Raw genomic sequence first — 12,847 nt, forward strand, 5'->3', positions numbered from 1 at the left:
ACCCAAAACTCCCTGATATACTGAAAATCCCCCCTGGGTTACACAGTAACAACAGCTTCTAAAGTGCAGACATGATCTGTACTGTGTGTTTCTTACAGAAACTGTCCCATTATAAATTACAGCTGCCTGTAAGGAAGCCACGCCTCTCACCCCACTGCCCTTTCAAAAAGCTACAATGAAAAGGACGTGTGTGACGAAGGCAGCTATGAGTATTCATAATAAAATAAATCCAAAGGATTATGACATGAGTGGTAGAACAGTCTTGGTTTTTCACGTTCAATACAGAAATTATATGAGGGGGAATTTGTCCACCAAACAGCTGTATTTAAATGCACCTGTAAGTCAAATGACAACAGAGAAAACAGCGGTAATTCTTCAATAGTTAAAATAACTCCTTCCGCGAAAAATACTTTAGCATACGAAATTCCATATATATAGCTACATTTTCTCCTTGCTGACGCATATAAGTTGGTGTCTTAAAAATGTTTTTTAAAAAGTACAGAAGTCCTGTCGAGTATGTATAAAATGGGAAAATACTAAGTTCATACATACAAAAACTATCTGTCAGAACTAGGTGATTTCCAAAAATGTGATACAGGAATTGGCAGTAAAAATAAAAACAGAAATTCATAAAGAATAGTAAAGGACTGTATCTCAAAGCTCAGGCACAGAAACAAGTAACACCTATATGCTATGCTGAAATTCTCAATGACATGAGAATTGGGTTTTCACTGCAATTTTTAAACATTAAAAATAATACAATTTTCTATATTCTTTTCACTTTATCTATTTCTTGATAACCGAAGGGACTGCATGTTCAGGTGGGGAACAAGGGGGACTGGAAGGCCGAAAAATAAATGTAAAGAGAATCATGAAAAATAAGTCATTCGTGATTCCATCTACCAACAGAGGAAAACACTTTTTAATATTTTGGCATATTTCCTTCCAGTCTTTTTTTATTCATGCATTTTTTGAGGCTGTATTGGATGCACAACTAACAAATGCAAATACAATTTTCCCCAGTTTACGTTACACTGCTTTGTAAGTCCGTATGTTTAAATGAATAAAGTGGAGTCAAAGTACATTTCTATTTATTAGAGCACTGCTATGTTTAACACCAAGTTCTGTTGTGGCTGCTGCCATTTAATAGGCGTTAAACAACAATAGCTACATTGATTCATTATTTTAATACAGAATTTAGTTTGCCCCATTTAATTTTTTCACCTTGTCCTAATTTCAGGAAAAGCTTATTACTTCCTTCCTCATGGTATGTCTATCCTATTTTAAAATTTACTAAGCTTTTAGAATGTATTAAAGCAAAGCATTCTCTACAGATGCGAGTTTAAAAACAAACACCCACCAAACACCTACAGATGTCCAAGGAGAAAAACAATGTTTATTTTTCTGAGAAAGGCAAAGATGGCATCTGTGAAAACCAACAAGACAAAGGAAAGAATTCAGGAAATCATCGCGCATATACTAATAATCAAATCCGTCCATTTTCGAGCAAATTAAAAGGTAGCATTTTTCATCAACAAGAGTGATTAATGCTCTTTTTTTCCTTCTCCAATCATATATTTGCATAAAATAAAGAACAGAGGGTTGAAAGGCTTTCTTTCCCCAAAGGGAAGGCAAACTCTGCTAACAAGAGCATAATACAGGAACAACTGTTCTGAAATATGGTGGGATGCTCTTTTCTATTTCTTTTTGGATTTTTTTTTTTTTTATGTGGTTGACAGTCTCGTTTTCAAGCTCCAGATCCTTACCCTTTTGGGGGCTGCCCCCACTTTCTAAACAAAGTCCATTCTTAGAGGCTGTGTCAAGGTCTCCCAGGATCACACAGAGCCTCCCAGGACCACCCGCTGTTGCTTGCTCTGTTGGGACATTAATAATAATAACACCTTAGAAGGATTAACAACAACAACCCTGTGGAGTGGGCACTATTATCTTTATTTAACAGAAAGTGAGGCTTTGGGAGGTTAAGTGAAAAAGCATGCAAGACACAGAGCCAGAACTTAAGACGGGGTCTCTTTCAATTAGGTTGAGTGATGGTTAAAGAAATTAAGATGTGAAATCGGCGTTACCAGGGCTCAAGGAATATGCTAAGAGGCAAGATTTTTGGAGGAAAACATGGGAATAATATGGTTTATAATTACGATTTCTTTTATAACTCGTTTTAAAAAGTGAGTTGGGTTCCCCACAGATAGGATTGCTGGATTTTGCAAATAAAAACACACAGTACCGCACAATATTTGGGACGTGCTTATACTAAAATATTATTCATTGTTTATCTGAAATTCCAGTTTAAGTTGGTGTCCCGTACGCTATCTGAGAACCCTAGAGCAAAGGCCTTTATGAAACAAACAAAAAACACTAATAAATTACAAAGCTACAATTCCCAAAGCTGAAATCTGGGATGCTCTGTGTGCCACATGTCTTTGGGAGGCCAAGTAAAGGGAAGTGTAGTGGGGCTACAGCTGTTCTGGACCGAGCTTCCTTCTCTTTTTTCTGGTAGCTGACAGAACCCTTGACTCCAGAGACCTGAGCTTTCACCAACTAGGCCATTTAAATTCACTGCCTCAAAATTCCTGACCTTTTCCCACTTTATATGGATGTTGTGAAGATTAAATATAGCTGAGGTTGGGAAGGGATATCATATACATCTTTAAATATTTATTTATTGGCAGAGTGCTTTGGAAATATATTCTCAGAAACTTGGAAAGACTGACTCCCCCTGTCCCCGCCCACCCCAAGAAAGGGCTCAGAAAGTATTACCAATATATGATGAGCCCAGCTGACAGCAGTCTCTAAAAGGAAGGAAAGAACAAAAACGAGAAACGTGTTCAAAACCTGAAGCGAACTATGGAAAATGTAGTGAGATGCCAAAAGGGATGCCTAGCGGAAAAACTGGACGATCACTGATGATGGCGAATTCCGTACTTTTCAAACGGCCATGGTTACATATTTCAAACGGTTACCTTGACGCGCAAGCACCACTGAATCACAAACACACTGAAATAGCCTAATCCCAAAACAGGGCAAGACCTTTTTATGTATACCAATTTAATTTTCTGCTAATTTCCCCTAAACCTCCAATTTCCGTGGCTTGAGTAGGTTTACCTTCTTTTAAAACGACAACAAATTGGGACTGGCTCAGACAGTGTTCATTTAAACATTTCTCTGAACACTTTAATCTTCAAACTTTAACAAAACCCAATCTACTACACATAAATTGCTGTGAACAGAAACTGCTTGAAGAGGATTAATCAACAGCTTTGTATGTCATCCTCTAACAAGGCCAAACACTGAATCACTGTTGAATTCTTCACGTGCAGCTACACCCAGTTAATCTTCAAGAAAGCAGCAAACTATGTAAATCTATTTAAACTGGGGAGATAAGTACTTCACTCATCAAAAGTTTTAGCAACACTTAACAAGTACAGCTATTGGTTGGCAAGGTCATTTGAAAACACACACACACACACACACACACACACACACACACACACACATGAAAATTCTTATATGCACTCCCCGACCCCAAAGACCCCACTGCAAACCACTAGGCAAAAAAGTACTTGCTACACACCTCAATTTGTAAAAACCAAGTATATGACATCACTGAATCAACTACTTCAAGAAAAGCAGTTCCGAAATGGAAGTAAGGAAACAGGAAGGGGAAAGTAGCTAATAAAAGAATTCAAAATAAAATGGAAATATTTATCTTCTCTAATTAAAGGAAAGCACTTTTTCTTTTGAGACATACTAAAAATATTTTCACAACTACAGAAGTCCTACTAAAGGGCTTTCATTTTGCTTGTGGCGGTGTTCTCATACAGACTGGATTTGCTTAACGAATATCCTGCATCTGCATGTCACAGTCAACAATCATAGGCCATACACATTTCTCCACTGAGACTAGAACCAACAATCTTTGTCTAGGTTATCACCCACTCAAAGCATCTTACTCTGACCTGAGCCGAGCAGATGTATTTCTAACATGCTCATAGGCCTGTGATGCAGGAAAATCCTAAATGATGCCGGAGATCAGTGCTCCTTGACGTCCTCGATACACAACGTGGGGCAGGAGGGGAATGAGCACCACCCACCTCTGTTTAACTGAGACTGGCTGACTCCTATATTTGTAAAGTTTTAAGAAGAAATCGTACAATCACTCTGTAAAGCAATCCTTTAACATCAATGCCGATCCCAAATATCACGAACCCACTGTCCATGTCATTCACAGCATCCTCCTTCACCTGCAACTCCTTCCTTACCACCACCTCCCTGCACCTGTCCATGGCCCAGATAGGTGGGAGGAATCCCTAAACCAGACTTTTGAGACCAGAAGGGTGACGGGCAGTGATGCAGAGAAGCTCTGTATGAGTTTTCATTGAGATGTGCACGTAATAAGCAAGCTGCCGTAGTGTGGCTGTCTTAAGAGCTTGACTGCCAAAGCCTGGCTCTGCACTTTGGGTCATACAGACTGAGTACGGTACTTAATCTATGCCTCAGTTTTCTTAACTGTAAAATGGAGATATTACCATTACCTACCTCACAGGACTGTCAAGATGACTAAATGAGTTAACCCACCTATAGCTGGGTGGTTCTCAGCAACCCACAGGCTATAAGATGCTCAGTGATGGTCTGCCACTATTAATATATATGTATAATACAAGTGTGACTCCAGCTTATTTTTTTTTCCAAAGGTGATTTTTAAGTATTCCTCGCATTCAGTGTTTTCCTCAGGCAAACTATCTGAAATCAGCTCTAACAGCTGATCATATATTTCTAGATTAAAATCAAACTGCCTTATAAACCTAAAATGGACCTATTCTTTCATCAAAATGAACAAACTAATGTGAACCGAAAGGTGCAAGCTTAATGTCACAAAATCTTATAAAAAGCATTAATTAGACTTCCCATTTAGACTAAGCCAGGATGAGATCACAAAGTCACTCATGGTAACCAGGTCCCCTTGCTGGAAGTGTGCTTTCCCAGTGAATGGCTAAATACTAACAAAAGAAACCTTTGACTCAAATACCACTGGTACCCGGGGTCTTGTGTCTGTATAATGCCTACACATTCATTTCTTTCTTCGCCTATAGAAAAAAGAAAGTCTGTTTGTTTTTCTGATTCAGTCAGCCCTTTTAGTCTCTGAATCTAAGGAGAGCCTAGTGAAAAGAAGAGCATCTTATCAGCGTGCTCCAGACCAGCAGGCTGTCCCCCTCCACACACAAAACCTCCAGCCCCTCACAGCAAAAGGCCTCGCCCTCAGAGCCTTTTCCCCATTTCAGAGCTAACACCCCACCGGGTTCCGACAACAAATAAATGAATACACAAGGCCCTTACATAACTAGCCATCTTTTCAGGTAGAGGGAGGTGGGGCGGGGGGAGGATTCAGGAGAATATTTATTGTAAATTGGCTTCATTTATGAAGTCGATGCAAGTGTACTGGATCTGAGGGCATTTATTTTAAATGAGGCCACATGAAGAGATTTTAGAGATGCCAGCTTCTGAATCTTGACAAATTTTAGTATATACTTCAGCCAAGTCACAAATGCAGATTTTTTAAAAAAAAAAATTAAAGGAAGGGGCTTTTCTTAAACCAGGTAAAAGTTCCATTGACTTGGAAAGCAAGGGCATACAGACCAGGTGTGTTTACTGTCTTTGTAAGGGAAAGCTAACAAACACCAGAAAACAATACTTTTTGACAGTCATCGTATCAGAAAATTAGCATCATTTTCAGATATACTTATAGTAAGAGTGCCCTCCCTACCCCACCCCCCAAAATGACTTTGAGAACAAAAAGGACTAAACATAATCAATAATCCTGTGAACGCCTTTAGGAAAGCCACCAGGCATCACTGTCATCTGTCATGATCTTAACAGAGCCATGGTCTGCATGGAAGGATACAGTTTGAGTGAATCATTATTGGGATAATAACTTAATTGATTTGTCTCAGTGGCTAAGGATGTAGACAAGAGATTATGGAAGAAAAATATCTGCAATCGTGTTTTTGTTTTCTCAACAAGCATCTTGCCACTGACCTCTAAATCAGTTTAACCTTTTCTAAACAGACCTGCACATTTTTTACATAATTTAAAGCTAGGTCTTGTTAATGCTGCTGCTGAAAGCCTCCGTGAGATTTACCACAACATGGCTTCAGTAACCTTCTTTTAAAAACAAAGATGAAAAACAAAACAAAAGGCCATGACTAGAAGCTTCCAGCTCCACTCCTTTTCCCGGCAGGGGATTTTGATCTAACCACTAAAGTGCCTTTGGAGTTCAATCTGTTAAAAAATGTATGAAACGGTATTAAAATAGGAAAAGGCATGTGTATGACTCAGGCTTATCCAAGTATCTCTGCAACTAGGATGTCACAGGATTTCCCTGTGCTGCTGAAAACTGAAAACCTTGAGAAAGTGACAGTAGAAGTTCCTGTTTCTTTTTCTTTCTTTTCTTTTTTTTTAATATATAAATGGGAGGGGGAGCGAGCGCGAACACACACACACACACACACACACACACACACACACACACACTCTTCCGGGTTTCGTACGAATCGGGCAGGTTCTTTGAGGTTCCAAGTGAAGATTGTTGTATCCCAATCTTAAGACTTATTATCGTACTCTTCCACACACAAAGGTTTCCGGAAAAAAACCCAAACTTGTTGCAGAGCTGGGCGAAGCCCCCGGCGCGCTCCTGCTCTCGCCGCGCCGCCGCCCCTTCCCCTTCCTCCGCGTCCCGCCCGGCCCGGCCGGAGGGGGCGAGGGCATCTCCCCGGCTAAGGTCACCGGCCCGAGCCGTCCCCGCGGGCCGCCTCCTGCGAAACAAGGTCACCGCCCGGCCCGGTCCCTCCGAGGACGACCGCGGAGTCCGGCCAAGCGCTGCCACCCTTTGTAGAGCGGGGCGGCCGGCCTCCCCGCGGCATCCCCGCCGCCGCCTCACCTGCTTGCGATAGGGCGTCCTGCAGCTGCTGCTGCCCCCAGGGTTGCCGCTGCTGCTGGGGAAGATCATCGCGGCGGGCGCGGGCGGCGGGCGCGGGCGCGGGGCAGCCTCGCTGCGAGGGGGAGGGCGCAGGGAGGGGGCCGGCCGGGGCCGCGGCCGCTCTGGGAACTCCCTCTCGCCGCGCGGCGGCGGCCGGCGGGGGCTGCAGCTCCGGGCTGACTTCTCCTCCGCCCTCGACCTCCGGACTCTCCTAAAAGTGCGGCGCGGCGGCGGCAGGCAGGACTCTGGCAGCTCCGGCGGCCGCCGCCCTGCGTGCCATGGACGGGAGTTCGCGCGCGGAGCTGGCGGCGCCGCTGACTCTCCCGGCGGCAGCGGAGGAGCAGCGCCGCCGCGTCCCCACCTCCCGCGGCCTCAACCACCGCCCCGAGAGCGCGCCGGCCGGGGGCGGGGAGGTGGCCGCGCACCGCCTCGCGCCGCGCCCAGGCCCACCCGCGCCTCCCCGCCCTCCCGCCCGGCGCCGCGCCCGCCGCCCAGCCGGCCGGCTGGCCCCCGGGCGCTCCCTCCCGGGCTCGGGGCCGGAGCGGGGGCCGCTCGGCCCGGGGAGCCACCGGCGCCCCCGCTCTGGTGCAATGGTTGGGTCTGGCTCCCCGCATGCCGCACATTCCTTGGAGTACCCACCCCCCTCGTCTTTTCTTTTTTCCCCCTCGGCTCTTGGCTTCAGCACCCGCGGCAGCTTTGCACCCGGGCTCGAAGCCCCTTTTCAGGGCACCGCGCCGGGGATCACGCTAACACCTGGGTAGGAAGCCAACTGGTCCCAAGTCTTCTTTTTCTCTTTCACCCTTCCAAACTATCCCCCCGACCGTCCACTCCCCCAGAAAAGGTGCGGGCAATCACTCCTACTTCAACGAACAAACCAGCCTTCCATCAAACCTCTGCAAATCCCCGTTCCCCCAATTCGCACGCTAAAATTTTAGCAGAGAAAATGTCTCCACTCCCCACCCCCTAACCGCAAAAACGCACGGTAAAGTTCGTACTTCATTCCTATGCCAGAGTTGGCAAGCTTACCTTCAAGATGCCAAAGTCAAATAGCGAAAATCATTTCAATCCATCGGTTTAGTAAGCCTTCCCGAAAACTGGAAGTGTGTGATCCTTCTATATGTTAATTATGAGATGCGACACAAATGTGTTCTATTGAAGGGACACAGAAACTGCAAAACAGGGACAAAGTGAGGAGGTAGTTTCCTTTGTTTTTCAATTGAAATTAAGGCGACTCAAGATGCCCCCCGCCTTTTTTTCTGGATCGCCTTTGCGTTCGTTAGTATATCTAGCCTAGAACCTGTGCAAGGCAGACGGCCTCTACAGCAAGTCCCACCGGCAAGAGCCCCGCGGTCTGTGGATGGGCCACTGGGACAGCTGGCCTGTTCAGCAGTGACTATTACAGGGTTATATTACCGCACTAAGCGGTCAATATTACAGCGTTCTTCCTTGGCCTCTGGCCTCTAACGCCTTCCTGGAAAGGGCCATCTGCCATGATAATGAAAAAGCCTAACTCGGCTAAGAAGTGAAGGCTCTCAACTTCTGGCTGCCATAAGGAAAACAAAGTGTCCCCTATGGAAACCGAGTCTTCTAGCAAAGCTGTGACCATTCAAGGGTGTTTCCAGCAACAAGGAACTAAAAAATATCCGACCTAGATATCCTTCCTACTGCTGACCTAGGGAGCTACCTCCATATGATGAAGGGCTCCCAACATTCTCAAGCACACCTGATTGAAAACAACTATATACACAAACTATATATATATATATATAATTCTTAACTCTTTTCATTAAAAAAAAAAGCAGCAGCAAACTTACTCTAAGTGCAGTACTAGGTGCACAATGGGCAAGTACGAACTTGCTAGATAACATTCACAGAAACGTATTTGTTCTTTAAAATGATTTAATAGAAACAATACAACTAACATTCAGTTCTGTGTTAATATATATGCTATTTCGGGCTACTGCATGCATTTACGATTGTTTGGGCTGCCCCTTTGCTGTCTCCTCTCACAGGGACCTTTTACCACAAGTTATCTACCACAGGTATAAAATATAAGGTTTTAAGTAGAACTGTTCAAGTCATAGATGCCTTTTCCTGAGAACTTAATGCCCAAGACCCCAGCAGTTCAAACCTGTCATCTATGGAAAAAATTCCATGTACAACCTCACTTGTCATGACTGGTCTCTTAGGAAACCACAGTCTAAACCACAAAAGAACAGCATAGATTAATTTTTCTATGGCTCTTCTCTCAGGTCATGATACTTTGGATATTGTGCTATTCTAGAATGGGAAGACTTGATTTGATACCCTGCAATTGTTTTACAGGGATAAGACATGATTTTAAGTGATAATAAAATTTAAATTGGAATACAAAAGCAATTCTAATACTAGATACTAAAATATACTAAGAATACTAAAAATATTAAAAGGACTATTTTTAAGAATAAAAAGGATATCTAAATAGCAACAAAACAAAGTGTTCTATATAGTGTATGACATAAAAGGAGATAACTCAAGGTGTATATTTTTAAAAACAATGTCTACAAGCCAGGGTTCAGAAGTTCCAGAGTTAGGTAGGTACTACGCACTTAACTAGGTAAAGCATTGCAAAGAAAGGAGAAGATAGATTTTCCACCCTCAAAGACTATAAAATATAAAATGTAACAAAGTCACTAAAGCCCAAATAATTCCAACCTAAGAGAAATAACAGAAACATGAAACCATATATGTATATATACTCAATTATAGATATTCACAAGTGCTTAGTTATAAATGATTATAGGAATAGATCCTAGTGAGATTCATCTGGGAAAGTTTATTGACCTTTGAAACAAATATGTTTTAAGACAAAGTAAGGAAACATTCCAGAGAAACTGCAAGTTATCATGGTAAGAATTAGGGCTTTGGAATCTGCCCTGTAGATGCTCATCTTCCTGAAAGGGAAACTGAGACTGCTGCCTGGGCGGTCAGACAACATCCTCCTCCCGCAGCTCAGCTGGTGGGTAAAGTTGTGGGAATCTGACCCAGGGGCAGCCAATCCACAGATAGGCCAGTGACCTATGACATGGCTGGGACTGAAAAAATGAGCGGAGCCAATCAGATCCTCACCCTTGGGAATTTAATTCAGAAAATTCCAGTTAGGAAAGGGGCAGAAACTGCAAGAGTGCCAGGGGGTAGAGTTGAGGCCACAAAAAGCCAAAACCATATGCAAGGCAAGGTTATGAGGAAGCAGAAACTATGAGTAACAGGAAGCTGACTGGCAGCAAGCGGAGAGGCAAGCAGATGCCAGGAGCGGGTGAGCACTTGGCCGTGAGATGGAGTCCCTGAAGCTGCTTTGGCTCTTACGACTGACAACAGCCCCTCCGTGTGTACACTTAACCAGCCCCACCCCTCTTTCTCAGAGAGCTTAAGTGAATCTGAACTTTGCAATCTAAGGAACAAAATTAAAACAGCCCAACAGATTTGGCTGCACGTTTCAGCTTTCCACTTACTAGCCACATGGCTTTGGGCAAGTCAGTTAACCTGAGTCCCAGACTCCTCCCTGATGGTCTTAAGTGTATCTATGGTACTCCAACAAAAGTACCAAACTCAATAAATGGCAGCTGTCATTATTGTGTCTCCAGGTTTCAGAGTGGTGGTTTGTAGACTTAAGTGGGTATACTGTGTAAATAACGATGTTAGTAAGGCTGGCTGACCATCCAAGAGCAGGAGCAAGGGTGTAGTTGGAATTGACAAGTAAAAAAAAGAGCAAATTTAGGTAAGGAGAACTGTGTGTTGAATGGCTGAATGAAGATGCTTTCTAAGGCTTAACTCTAAGAGGTTTAAGGAAAAAAAAAAGTCTGACAGAAGGTCTGTTTCAAGAGCTAGGTGAACTCAAGTTTCTCTCCCACATTTGTTTTTGTCCTGTTTCCTTTAAAGAGGTTGTGTGTTGGACCAGAGCCATTTCTGTATGAATGGGAAGACTGTGAGTGGTATCAGAGATCACACTGTGAGGCAGGAGGGGGCTATGAATGAGGATAATAAAGATGGAGCCATCAGTACATGCAGGAGCCTGCAGCCTTGTAGAGCAGATGAGACTTGGCTACTCCCAAGTGTTTGTATAACTGCAATCTGAGACTCTTGAATTGAGAAGATATTTGTCCCACAGAAACATTCTGAAAATGAGACTTTCATTTATAAATTTCACATCTCATTTCACTTTCACAGCAACGCTATGAGGTTGGAAGGGTTATTAGGCTTCATTTACAGATGAGAGGAAAACAAGTTAAGACTGACTGACTTAACCATAGAGCAAGGAAGTAGCAAGTAAATGTTTAAACCTAGGCTTAGCTAGGGTTAAAAGACCCTGTCCTGTGCTCCTTCAACACTATAATGCTGTGGACTCAAAAAAGCCTTATAAATAATGCTACAACTCCCAGGTGAGTACTCGTAACCTCTACAGCACCGAGTTGCTGGACACGAAAAATGCAAGGCATTAAGTGATAAGTGCCAGCCAAGTGGTCTAGACAATCATGTGCTATGCCAGTCCACTGCAGGGAGAGATCAATACAGGATGTAACATGGGTGTGGGGAGCTCAGCTGTATAAATGTTTTGTTTGAGGGACATTCAGAAAGAAGCACTGTGAAGATGAGAAGAAAAACAAAACGAGCGGGAGAGAGATGGATGGTATGAGAGAGGATGTGGATTTGGGGTGATTGCTGCTGAAATCATCACTAATCAATGAGCTCCTTGAAGACAGCAGCAAAATCAAAAGGCTAGGAGAGCCCCCATTCCAACACATGCATTACTGAACCTCATATAAGAGAGGAGCCTTTGAGTAAAATTACTACAAAGAAAGTGTGGTGGGAAAGCTAAGCTTTGAAAGAAGGGAAAAAAATAGGGGGAGAGAAGATGTCCAATGAGATAAAAATAGAACACCTCTATCAACAAAAGAATAGACCTGTAGCAGGGTCTATCCCTCTATCACTGCTAAATAATTTCAAGCACCCATTTTTATTTGGATCACATTAAAAACAGAAAAGAATGAAGAGGAAGAATTCATCCAACATTACTTCACATTACAATCTTTAAGGAATAAAATACAACCAAATAGTATTGGTTAGTGTAAACAGTTCACGCTAAAAAAATTGTTTACATTTGAGAGTACCTATGTTTAAAAGCTCGCAAGCCTCTAGCTCCCAGCAAAACAGAAAAAGAAAAAAAAATTATGAGGTCAGCAGATTCTTTAAATTTCTGTTCTTTCCTGGTACAAAATAGAGTTGATAAAGTGTCTTGTTTCTAAAGGAGCAGCAATATTTTCTATTATTTACTATTTTGCTTTTTTTAAATTTTATAATTCTTGTTCTAGACCTAAAGTCTCCCTGGATACATATAAAATCACATGTATATAAAAATGAAACCACTGTAATAAAACTATAGCTCTATAGCTATAATCCTAGAAGGCATATAGAACAACATAAACAAAGCCAAATTCTGATGAGTCTTACCAAAAGCAACATTCTAATGATTCTTAAACCTATCCTGGTGAACAAAACAGAAGAAATAGGCTTTGCCCTGCTGCTGCTTCTCTGAATGGACTAATAAATACCTGTCATTTATTGAGTAACTACTATATTCTAGGCAATTTCTCAGCAGGTTCCTCTCCCCCGCCCCCCATTCACTCACAACACACACACACACACACACACACACCATTAGAGAATGATTAGCCCATTTTATAGAAGAGAAAACTGAGGCTCAGAGGCTTAAGCAACCTTTCCAAGGCCACAGATCCAATACATAATGGAGCTGAGGTTTGAACTTAGGTCTCTCTGACTCCAAGTCTCCAAGCTCCAATGACATTCGTGATCATTATT

The 12,847-nt window shown here is 42.9% G+C and overlaps 1 protein-coding gene across 14 annotated transcripts in view; it reads right to left on the reverse strand.

Annotated features, from left to right (window-relative positions):
* Positions 1-12,847, reverse strand: part of RBMS1 (RNA binding motif single stranded interacting protein 1) — a 212,577-nt gene that overhangs the window by 123,523 nt on the left and 76,207 nt on the right. For 2 of the 14 annotated variants that reach the window (XM_049712073.1, XM_049712071.1), the window contains exon 1: positions 6,953-7,349. The exons of the other annotated variants lie outside the window; for them this stretch is intronic. In XM_049712073.1, coding sequence (XP_049568030.1) covers positions 6,953-7,021 — 69 coding nt within the window. In that variant the 5' untranslated portion in view covers positions 7,022-7,349. Of the gene's footprint in view, positions 1-6,952; positions 7,350-12,847 lie in introns of those variants that run through there. 14 annotated transcript variants of the gene reach the window in all.

Source organism: Orcinus orca, chromosome 7 (assembly GCF_937001465.1).
Source record: "Orcinus orca chromosome 7, mOrcOrc1.1, whole genome shotgun sequence".
Classification (NCBI taxonomy): Eukaryota; Metazoa; Chordata; class Mammalia; order Artiodactyla; family Delphinidae; genus Orcinus; species Orcinus orca.